The sequence below is a fragment of the Colobus angolensis genome, unplaced genomic scaffold (genome assembly GCF_000951035.1).
Source record: "Colobus angolensis palliatus isolate OR3802 unplaced genomic scaffold, Cang.pa_1.0 Scaffold26, whole genome shotgun sequence".
Lineage (NCBI taxonomy): Eukaryota > Metazoa > Chordata > Mammalia > Primates > Cercopithecidae > Colobus > Colobus angolensis.
This window is the reverse complement of record NW_012115821.1, coordinates 13,303,669-13,316,164: the sequence shown is the minus strand read 5'-3', so window position 1 is coordinate 13,316,164 and position 12,496 is coordinate 13,303,669. Positions and strand designations below refer to the sequence as shown.

Genomic DNA, 12,496 nt, shown 5'->3' with positions numbered 1-12,496 from the left:
GGAGGAATGAGAGCAAGTTTTCAAACCAAATTTCTTAATATTTGAATATTCATGAGCATTTGTGGAATCACCAAGCACATTTAGAAAGCTTATATAATTTGGCCATGATAATATCATTATTTTTTTTCTCCCATGTCAGGAGACACTTTAAGACTTGCCGATTTGTTCAATAAACGTTTATTGATCACTTACTATATGCCATGCACTGATAGGGACTGGAGATGATATGCTTGTAGTCTACTGGGAAAATAAGACATGCTTGTAGTCTACTGGGAAAAACACACAAGTAAACAGATTGTTAAAGTGCAAGGTGGAGAGGTATTATGAGGGTTATGAAATTGTGAATGGCAATGATGAGCTATGCCCAAAATATCTAATCTGTAGAGGGGAAATCATAGTGTGCTTCCTGGAAGAAGTAGCATCTATAGATCAGACAGGACTTAACAATCCATATCTAGAACTTACTCTGTGCCAAGCACTGTTCTAAGAGCTTTATGCTTATTAATTCATGTAAATCCTCACAACAACCTTAATGGTGTGTATATTTCATATTACCTGCATTTTATAGATGAAGAAAATGAAACAGAAACCTTGCACAGGACCACAAAACTAGTAAGTGTCAGAATCCAGATTCTATGTTCTTAACCCCTACATACTATTTATATGTTATATATGTAATAAAATATAGAGTAATTGGAACATATTACAAGTAATTATGACTTGATGATCTCACTGCGTTGGCATATGGGCCTGAGGAGAACACCATGGAAATAAATGCCGTATCTGTTTCTTATTGTTTAGGTCTGCTTCAAATGTTTTCTAGATTTACCGTATTTGGAAGGAAAGTTCTAGATATGCTATGACCATTTTGCTTTTTAAAATTTAGCATAACATGAGCTGAAGTCACCTAGGGTAGTCACTAATATGATTTCTTCATATCACTAATTTTTTAACAGCCATATTTAACTTTCTTGCCTACATCTGTTTTTTTATATTCTCTATTGAGCCACTTGTCCAGGGGTAGAAACATGAGGAAGATAGATGAATTGAAAAGGATTAGGAAACTTTGCTCCACAGTACCTATTATAGCTCCTTCCTTTATAAATACTAAATTGTTTATGTCATTACATACCCTGCACTGTAAACACATAACACACATTCATCTGAAAAACTCATTTATCGAATATGAAAGATCTTTCAGTCAAGTTCACTTTCTATCTCATCAAGATACTTGTGGGGTTTACTTATAATAGAAAGATAATATTTTATTTTCAAATACTGGATTTTCATGAATGTACACTGTGTGTGGGTTACAGCCACATACATAATGCTCAGATTTTGATGAAATATCTAGACTTCAGAGGTAGTTAACTGACAAGGGTGACTGAACTCACAAAAGCAAGGTAGTGACAAATTTGATTTATTAACTACACACTGAATAGTGTGTTTGTCTCACATGGGCTTTAACTCTTAGATTAACAATGAACTCTGAAGAATCTTACATGAATAAGGAAATCAATACCTAAACACAAAATGATGAACACAATTTTATTTGTAAGGCATTTCCCTAAATGTCTTAAATGGTTTAACTTCAATAACTGGAGTCTTCACATTTAATGTTCAAGCATTTATGGATATTTAATATTAAATGAATTTTTAAAACTTCTACTGCAAACAGAAACCATCCATTTATTCCATGATCCAGCTCATTTTTATTACAGGGCTGCCAATCTCCAAAGTTATGTTTAATTCCCATTTTTTACTTATGTCTACATGAACAGCAAGCCCAGCAGATCTGCCTACTGAAAGAAATGGTCAGTATGCACTCCATGCTGCCACTTTCCGTCCTCTTAGCTCATGGCCCTGTCTCTTTCCCGATATACCAAAACTTCTTATTACAGTTACTTATGATTGACACGTTCCCTACTTTCCAATCTCAACTATTCTCCCTTGTTGGAACCTCCTTGGTTCTCTTCAGCAACGCTAGATCACTGGGCTTGTCTGTATACCATGCAGCTACCCTTAATGCTGTTTGTTCTCTTCCAGGAGCACTACTCTCCCCTTCTTCAACTGGTTAATGCCTTTCTGTCTTTCAAGGCCAAGCTCAGGCACCCCCTTTTTCAGGGGGCCTTCTCTGACAACTCTCCTTTTACTCTGTAGTTCATTCTGATTCTTGCTCTCACAGAATGTACCACACTGTATGGAAAAGGTCTGTTTACATACATGTCTTAGCTCATCTGACTATAAGTTTCTGATGTTGCTTCACATCCATTCCTCCACTGCTCCCCTACCCTCGTCTCCACAGTCCTCACTAACCCTAATCTGGATGATTGCAAATAACTTCCTCACTTCCGATTTCTACCCCCTCCAAATCATTGCAAATATTACCACCAGATTAATCTTCCCAAGGCACAGAACTGACTGTGTGGTCCTTCTCTAGCCCAAAAGCTTTAATGACTTCCTTTTCTCTACCATAGTAGTTCCCAAAGAGTGGAATATGTACCATTTGTGAAATGATTTTAGACTGTATATGGGTGCAGCATTAAATAACTCTGGATCCTGGAATAAAAATGTCCCTTTATCAGTTTTCCTTCAGTCCTAACTATGACAGGGAGAATGGCTGAACATGTATCTAATCCTTGATAAACTCTTTTTAACAAAGAGTAGCCCTCAGGACAGAACCTTAAACAAGAAACAGTACCCAGTTAGACTTTAAAATATTGTTTTGTTTTTAGTATGTTTATTTTTATCTTGTATTTTGGGAAAATTACACTGGTTTTCCACTTATAAAAGTGGTACAAAGTTTTCTTTTAAAATAAATTTAAGCCAAAAAAAAAAAAAAGGGAGACAGTTGATTTAAATGAGAGAGAGTTGGTTTAAAGGAAAGTCTTAAGTGCATACTAGAATGGGTAGTACACAAAAAGGGTACTGAAAGTAGTATTGAAATGACTGAAGTTTGACAAAGACTTGTCAGAAAAATCAGGCCCTTCAGAAGTTACACAACGTACTTAAAATGTCTGAACCCACATCAGGTTCTTGTACTGTCAGACCAACGTTTCCTTAGGGCTCTTTTTCAACCTGACAACCATGATTAATTGTTCGTTGTTCTCCGGAGGTTACCTCTTTCCAGCCTCCATGCTTCTGCCCATGCTGTTGCTTTTGCTGGAATGCTTGGCTTCCTATGTCTTCCTGTTGAAATCTTAAGAGTCCTCCAAAGTCCATTCTAAGTGCTAGCTCCTTCAGAAAGCCTTCCCCCATCCCCAGTCAGATGGATTCCTTTCCCTTTCACAGTACCAATAGCAATTTCTCTCTCCACTGTGCTTTGTATCACAGTTTTGGTGATTTTATAGATGTTCAAATAATTAAGTTATTCCACTTAGATGTTAAGCTCTTTCAAGAGAGGGGAAGAAAGGCCATGAATTGTATTCATTTTTTATACCACCATGGTACTTAACAAAGTACCTCACATTTGGAGTCAGTCCATAATTAATATTTGCTGAATTGAATTCAGTATTTTAGCCAACATTCACGTGATACTTACAATTTTACGTTTGATCATGAAGAGTGGAATTTTTGCATGAAGAGGGGTGGAGGATAGTTCCTTATGGACCGTTGATAAATATAATCTTCTTTTGATGTTCCCTAAATCAGTAATTCTGAAAAAATAGAGGAGAGAAGACAGAAAGATTCCCATCAATTTAATAACCACTTCTTTGGATAATCATCAAAATGATATAATTTATCATATAGACCCTTTTCAACAGGAAGATCAAACATAGAATTTAAGAATTGCCTTTTTCTTTCAAGAATAAAATTTCTTTCTTAAATTCAAAGTGCTCAGAAGCCTGAATGTATACATTCACTTAATATGCTAATTTATTTCAGTACTCTACACTAGATTTCCACAGTCCTCCAGCCTACGAAAAAATTCAATTTGGATGAACTGAGAAACTGCTAGCCTTTAATAACCATACTTGTTCCAGCCCCTTAAGCTTGTGTTATCTTGGGACATACTGTCACCTACTAAATAGGAAAACATTATGGATTTCTTTCCCTAAAAATGCATCTGTCATTTTATATAGGCTCTTAGTCTGCTTAGAGACAGACACAAAACACTGGCTGTCGGTTTCACTTCCTAAGCACATATCTTCCAACCAGAATTATAATACACAACTTTATCGCTCACTATTCAGGTCAACCCACAGTGATACCAAGGACACTGAATTTGAACATCTTTAATAGATTTAGACCACAGCCATGATCACAAAGATTAGGTTTGCTTCAAACTGATAGAGGTTCATTTTTATGTTCTGTTTCCTTTGGGTCTCAGAGGTAATACAGCATGCTTAAAATCTCCAAACCTGTCTCAGGCTGCTATATTATAGAATTGATGCTTCTTTAAACACTGTCTTTTTATTTGAGAATGATTTTTCCCCATTATTAGGGAACAACTTTGTTTAGACACATTACACTGCTAATTTTCTATATTTAGTAATCCCCCAAGAAGACATTTCATTCAAATGCACTGTTGTCAATATTTATAGTGTAATTAACTGTTTTTAAAATCGACATTGTCTTTTCTACAGCACTTTCATTCCCCCTCCTTCCCACTTTTCTAATCTCAGTATTGCTTCTCTCTAAAATACTCTACATATCTTTCAGTGAAAAAACCTATCATTAAACAATGTTAAGAATAAATACAGTAAAAATTAGTGAGATGATTTCAGAGTATGCTCCAGACCTAAAAATTCCATCCTACTTGCACTAAATGATATCATAAATTCATTTAAAACGCAAAGTCTTTCAATCCATAGTCAGAGCTACGCTTTAAAATGAAGAAGTATTAACACTATGGCAGTATTATACCCTGATACATATACATATATGTAAACATGGTATCACATTTACCCTAAGGCAGTGTCTTCAAAGTGGGATGAACACATGGGGAGGAGGAGTGATACGCAACAATCCACAGAAGTGCAGGAAGAAAACATTAGAACTTTCACCTCATCCTCTTAAAATGTTATTTTTGTGCATGTCTCATTATACAGCAGAATAGTAACATATTTATATATTTTCTGAAGAAATGCCCCTATATAGCAGGTATGTACAAATATTTTACTAATGGGGTACAGGATCAAATATGCTTGGAAAATCATGTCCTCAGAGATGCTATTAGGTCTCTTCTGTAAGTTCTGATTAGGAAATAAAAGGAAAGACTACTGGGATTCTAGAAAGGAAAAGGTAACAAAAAGAGGGACTGCATTAACCAAAAATTCATCTATCACAGTTTTATTAAAGGGTTACTGTGCTTTCATGAATAAAACGACATTTTTTTTTTTCTTTTTGAGATGGAGTCTCGCCCTTGTCACCCAGGCTGGAGTGCAATGGTGCGATCGTGGCTTACTGTAACCTTTACCTCCCAGGTTCAAGCGATTCTCCTGCCTGAGCCTCTTGAGTAGCTGGGATTACAGATGCTTGACACCATGCCCAGCTAATTTTTGTATTTTTAGTAGAGACAGGGTTTCACTATGTTGGCCAACTTGGTTTAGAATGAGTGACCACAGGAGATCGGCCGGCCTAGGCCTCCCAAAGTGCTGGGATTACAGGCATGAGCCACTGCGCCCAGCCAAACTACATATTTTTAATCTAAATAGTTAAGAGTCAAACTCCAAATGGAGGAATGATTGAGAATACTATCACTTCATATGGACCTACAGGAACATTTATTCATTCATTCATTCATACATTCAACAAAGACTGAGCCAGGAAAATTGCTGGGAGTACCTCAGGGAGACAGTGATGAAAAAGACAAGGTTCCTATCCTTCTGGAGCCTCTATTCTTGTGCAAAAGGGAGGTGAATTTTCATGAAATATAGTTTACCATTATTTATGCTAGTGCTTTCTGTGTCCTGAAGAATCCTTGCCCAGGCTAAAGTTGCACAAATACTTTCTTATGTTTCCTTCTACATCTTTATAGTTTGTTTTTACATTTAGTTCATCCCAAATTAGTTTCTGTGAGTTGTATGACATAGGGGTTGGAGTTCTTTTCTTTCTGTATGTTTATACAACTGTCCCAATACCATTTATTAAAGACTCTCCTTTTTTCACTGAAATGCCCTGGTACTTTGTTGAAAATCAGTTGACCATAAATATATGAGTGTGAGGTTGTATTTCTGGATTGTCTATTGATTCTTTTTTTTTCACTGATCCATTTGTCTATTCTTATACTAATAATACACTATCTTGATCACTGCAGATTTAGAGTAAGTCTTGAAACCAGGTAAAAAAAAACCCTTCAACTTTAGTTTTGCTTAAGATTTGTTTGGCTTTTGCTTTTTTATATGGATTTTAGAATCCATTTATCAATTTCTATTTAAAAAAAGGTGCTGAGAGTTTAACTTGGATTGTATTCAATCTACAGATCAATTTCAGGAGATTGATACTGATCATGTCTACTTACATGATATGTATCTCCAATTATTTAGGCTTTGCTTAATTTCTTTCTTAATGTTTTATATTTTTCATTTTAGAAGCCCTGCACATCTTTTGTTAAATTTATTCCTAAGTATTTTGTCTTCTGACACAGTTGAAAATGAATTTTAAAATTTCATTTCCCGGGGCCGGGTGCAGAGGCTCATGCCTGTAATCCAAGCACTTTGGGAGGCTGAGGGGTGGATCATGAGGTCGAGAGATTTAGATGATCCTGGTCAACATGGTGAAACCCCATCTCTACTAAAAATACAGAAATTAGCTGGCTGTGGTGGCACACGGCTATAATCCCAGCTACTCAGGAAGCTGAGGCAGGAGAATCGCTTGAAGCCGGGAGGTGGAGGCTGCAGTGAGCTGAGACTGTGCTACTGCACTCCAGCCTGGTGACAGAGCGAGACTCCATCTCAAAAAAAGAAAAAAAAAAATTCATTTCCCAGTCATTTGGTTCTAGTATATAGACATTCGATTGATTTCTCTATATGGTACTTGTTTCCTCTGACCTTTGCTTAATTTACTCTTGAGTTCCAGTAGTTGTTTTGTAGATTCCTGAGAATTTTATACATAAACAATCATGTCCAGAGTGAATAAAGACTGTTTTACTTCTGCTTTTTCAACTTTATACCTTTCATTTCTTTTTCTTGCATTACTGCAATGGCTAGGACCCTCAGTATATCTTAAATAGAAATCATGAGAATACAGGGAGAAAATCATAGGGAGAAAGTGTTCATTCTGACCTTATTAAGTATGATGTTAGATGTAGTTTACTTTATCACACTGAGGATGTTCTCTTCCATTCTACTTTTTTAGACATTCTTTTTTCAATCATGAAAGGTTGTGAAATTTTGTTAAATGCCTTTTCTATAGTGGTTGAAATGATCCTGTTGTTTTTCACCTTTATCCTGTCTATATATTTAATTATACTCATTGATCTTCAAATGTGAAATGAACTTTGTATTCTTGGAGTAAATTTCAATTGGGCTAGTATTTTGTTGAAGATTTTTATGCTGTGAAAGAAAAATAAAATGATATACGCCAGAAGATGGCTGAATAGGAACAGCTCCAGTCTGCAGCTCCCAGTGAGATAAATGCAGAAGGCAGGTGATTTCTGTATTTCCAACTGAGGTACCCGGCTGATTTCTCTGGGACTGGTTAGACAGTGGTTGCAGCCTATGGAGGGTGAGCCAAAGCAGGGTGGGGCGTTGCCTCACCTGGGAAATGCAAGGGGTCAGGGAACTCCCTCCCCTAGCCAAAGGAAGCTGTGAGGGACTGTGCCATAAGGAACAGTGCATCCTGGCCCAGATACTATGCTTTTCCCACGGTCTTTGCAACCTGCACACCAGGAGATTCCCTCAGGTGCCTACACCACCAGGGCCCTGGGTTTCAGGCCAAAAACAGGGCAGCCGTTTGGACAGACATCAAGCTAACTGCAAGAGTCTTTTTCCATATCCCAGTGGCACCTGGAAAGCCAGAGAGACAGAACCTTCACTCCCTGGAAAGGGGGCTAAAGCCAGTGAACCAAGTGGTCTAGTTCAGCAGATCCCACCCCCACGGAGGCCAGCAAGCTAAGATCCACTGATTTGAAATTCTCACTGAGAACACAGCAGTCTAAAGTCAACCTAGGACACTAGAGTTTGGTGGGGGAAGGGGCATCTGCCATAACTAAGGCTCAAGTAGGCAGTCTTCCCCTCAAAGTATAAACAAAGCCCCCGGGAAGTTGGGAAGTTCGAACTGGGCAGAGCACAATGCAGCTCTGCAAAGCCGCTGTAGCCAGACTGCCTCTCTAGATTCCTCTTCTCTGGGCAGGGCATCTCTGAAAGAAAGGCAGCAGCTCCAGTCAGGCACTTATAGATAAAACTCCCATCTCCTTGGGACAGAGCACCTGGGGAAAGTGGTGGCTGTGGGTACAGCTTCAGCAGACTTAAACATTCCTGCCTGCTGGCTCTGAAGAGAGCAGCAGATCCTTCAGCACAGTTCTCGAATTCTGCTAAGGGACAGACTGCCTCCTCAAGTGGGTCCCTGACCCCTGTGCCTCCTGACTGGGAGACACCTCCCAGCAGGGGTCGATAGACACCTCATACAGGAGAGCTCTGCCTGGCATCTGGTGGGTGCCCCTCTGGGATGAAGCTTCCAGAGGAAGGAACAGGCAACAGTCTTTGCTGTTCTGCAGCCTCCACTGATGATACCCAGGGAAAGAGGATCTGGCATGGACCTTCAGAAAACTCCAGCAGACCTGCAGCAGAGGGGCCTGACTGTTAGAAAAAAAACTAACAAACAGAAAGGAATAGCATCAACATTAACAAAAGGGACATCCACACAAAAACTCCATCCAAAGGTCACTAACATCGAAGACCAAAGGTAGATAAATCCACGAAGATGAGGAAAAACCAGCACAAAAAGACTGAAAATTCCAAAAACCAGAACGCTTTTTCTCCTCCAAAGAATCACAACTCCTTGCCAGCAAGGAAACAAAACTGGACAGAGAATGAGTTTGAGGACTTGACAGAAGTAGGCTTCAGAAGATGGGTAATAACAAACTACTCCAAGCTAAAGGAGCATGTTCTAACCCAATGCAAGGTAGCCAAGAACCTTGAAAATAGTTAGAGGAATTGCTAACTAGAATAACGAGTTTAGAAAAGAATATAAATGACTTGATGGAGCTGAAAAACACAGCACGAGAATGTTGTGAAGCATACACAAGTATCAACAGCCAAATCAATCAAGCGGAAGAAAGGATATAAGAAATTGAAGATCAACTTAATGAAATAAAGCATGAAGACAAGATTAGAGAAAAAAGAATGAAAGAGAATGAACAAAGCCTCCAAGAAAGATAGAACTATGTGAAATGACCAAACCTACATTTGATTGGTGTACCTGAAAGTGATGGGGAGAACGGAACAAGTAGGAAAACATTCTTCAGGATATTATCCAGGAGAACTTCCCCAACCTAGCAAGACAGGCCAACATTCATATTCAGGAAATATAGAGACCACCTCGAGAAGAGCAACCCTAAGACACATAATCCTCAGATTCTCCAAGGTTGAAATGAAGGAAAAAATGTTAAGGGCAGCCAGAGAGAAAAGTTGGGTTACTCACAAAGGGAAACCCATCAGATTAACAGTGAGTCTCTCTGCGAAAACTCTACGATCCAGAAGAGAGTGGGGGCCAAAATTCAATATTCTTAAAGAAAAGAATTTTCAACCCAGAATTTCATATCCAGTCAAACTAAGCTTCATAAGTGAAGGAGAAATAAAATCCTTTACAGACAAGAAAATGCTGAGAGATTTTGTCACCACCAGGCCTGCCTTTCAAGAGCTCCTCAAGGAAGCACTAAATATGGAAAGGAAAAACTGGTACCAGCCACTGCAAAAAACATACCAAATTGTAAAGACCATCAACAGTATGAAGAAACTGTATCAACTAATGCGCAAAATAACCAGCTAGCATCATAATTGCAAGATCAAATTCACACATAACAATATTAACCTTAAATGTAAACAGGCTAAATGCCCCAATTAAAAGACACAGACTAGAAAATTGGATAAAGAGTCAAGATCCATTGGTGTGCTGTATTCAGGAGAACCATCTTGCACGCAAAGACACACACAGGCTCAAAATAAAGGGATGGAGGAAGATTTACCAAGCAAATGGAATTCAAAAACAGCAGGGGATGCAATCCTAGTCTCTGATAAAACAGACTTTAAACCAACAAAGATAAAAAAAGACAAAGAAGGGTATTACATAATGGTAAAGGGATCAACACTACAAGAAGAGCTAACTATCTCTAATACATATTCACCCAACACAGGAGCACCCAGATTCATAAAGCAAGTTCTTAGAGACCTACAAAGAGACTTCAAGTCCCACACAATAATAGAGGGAGACTTTAACACCTCACTGTCAATATTAGACACATCAATGAGACAAAAAATTAACAAGGATATTCAGGACTTGAACTCAGCTTTGGACCAAGCAGACCTAATAGACATCTACAGAACTCTCCACCCCAAATCAACAGAATATACATTCTTCTCAGCACCACATTGCACTTATTCCAAAATTGACCACATAATTGGAAGTAAAACACTTGTCAGCAAATGCAAAAGAACAGAAATCATAACAGTCTCTCAGACCACAGTGCAATCAAATTAGAACTAGGGATTAAGAAACTCACAACTGCATGGGAACTGAACAACCTGCTCCTGAATGACTACTGTAAATAACGAAATTAAGGAAGAAATAAACAAGTTCTTTGAAACCAATGAGAACAAAGACACAATGTAGCAGAATCTCTGGGACACTGCTAAAGCAGAGTTTAGAGGGAAATTTATAGCACTAAATGCCCATAGGAGAAAGTGGGAAAGATCTAAAATCGACATTCTAACATCACAATTAAAAGAACTAGAGAAGCAAGAGCAAACAAATTCAAAAGCTAGCAGAAGACAAGAAATAACTAAGATCAGAGCAGAACTGAAGGAGATAGAGACATAAAAAACTCTTAAAAAAATCAATGAATCCAGGAGCTGGTTATTTTTAAAAGATCAACAAAATAGATAGACCACTAGCCAGACTAATAAAGAAGAAAAGAGAGAAGAATCAAATAGGCACAATAAGAAATGATAAAGGGGATATCATCACTAATTCCACAGAGATGCAAACTAACATCAGAGAATAATATAAATGCCTCTTTGCAAATAAACTAGAAAATCTAGAAGAAATGGATAAATTCCTGGACACATACACCCTCCCAAGACTAAACCAGGAAGAAGTCGAATCCTTGAATAGACCAATAGCAAGTTATGAAATTGAGGCAGTAGTTAATATCCTACCAACCAAAAAAAGGCCAGAACCAGGTGAATTCACAGTCACAGAAAACCCATAATCTCAGGTACAAAGAGGAGTTGGTATCATTCCTTCTGAAACTATTTCAAACAACAGAAAAGGAGGGACTCCTCCCTAACTAATTTTATGAGGCCAGCATCATCTTGAGACCAAAACTTGGCAGAGACACAACAAAAAGAGAAAATTTCAGGCCAATATCCCTGATGAACATTGATGTGAAAATCCTCAATAAAATACTGGCAAACCAAATCCAGCAGCACATAAAAAGCTTCTCTACCACGGTCAAGTTGGCTTCATCCCTGGGATGCAAGGCTGGTTCAACATATGTAAATCAATAAACATAATCCATCACATAAACAGAACCAATGACAAAAACCACATGATTATCTCAATAGATGCAGAAAAGGCATCTCAATAGATGCAGAAAAGATTCAACACCCTTTCATGCTAAAAACTCTCAATAAACTAGGTATCGATGGAACATATCTCAAAATAAGAGCTATTTATGACAAACCCACAGCCAGTACCATACTGAATGGGAAAAAACTGGCAGCATCCCCTTTGAAAACTGGCACAAGCCAAGGATGCCCTCTCTCACCCTTCCTATTCAACAGAGTATTGGAATTTCTGGCCAGAGCAATCAGGTAAGAGAAAGAAATAAGAGTATTCAAATAGGGAGAGAGGAAGTCGAATTGTCTCTGTTTGCAGATGACATGATTGTATATTTAGAAAACCCATAATCTCAGCCCAAAATCTCCTTAAGCTGATAAGCAACTTTAGCAAAGTTCTCAGGATACAAAATCAATGTGCAAAATTCATAAGCACTCCTATACACCAATAATAGAGAAACACAGAGCCAAATCATGAGTGGACTCCCATTCACAATTTCTACAAAGATAATAAAATACCTAGGAATCCAACTTACAAGGGATGTGAAGGACCTCTTCAAGGAGAACTACAAACCACTGCTCAAGCAAACAAGAGAGGACACAAACAAATGGAAAAACATTTCATGCTCATAGATAGGCAGAATCAATATCGGGAAAATAGTCATATTGCCCAAAGTAACTTATAGGTTCAATGCTATTCCCATCAAGGTACCATTGACTTTCTTCAGAGAATTAAAAGAAACTACTTTAAATTTCACATGGAACCAAAAAGAGCC

At 38.1% G+C, this 12,496-nt stretch overlaps 1 protein-coding gene and 1 long non-coding RNA gene across 3 annotated transcripts in view; one reads left to right on the top strand and one right to left on the bottom strand.

Moving 5' to 3' along the window:
- Nucleotides 1–12,496, bottom strand: part of LOC105515401 (chromosome unknown open reading frame, human C3orf67) — a 317,628-nt gene that overhangs the window by 183,700 nt on the left and 121,432 nt on the right. For both annotated transcript variants that reach the window (XM_011947206.1, XM_011947205.1), the window contains exon 5: nt 3,542–3,656. In XM_011947206.1, the coding sequence (XP_011802596.1) occupies nt 3,542–3,559 (18 nt within the window). In that variant the 5' untranslated portion in view covers nt 3,560–3,656. The remainder of the gene's footprint in view (nt 1–3,541; nt 3,657–12,496) is intronic.
- The window catches only part of LOC105515400, a 208,821-nt gene that overhangs the window by 106,472 nt on the left and 89,853 nt on the right, over nt 1–12,496 (top strand). The gene's annotated exons all lie outside the window — the stretch shown is intronic.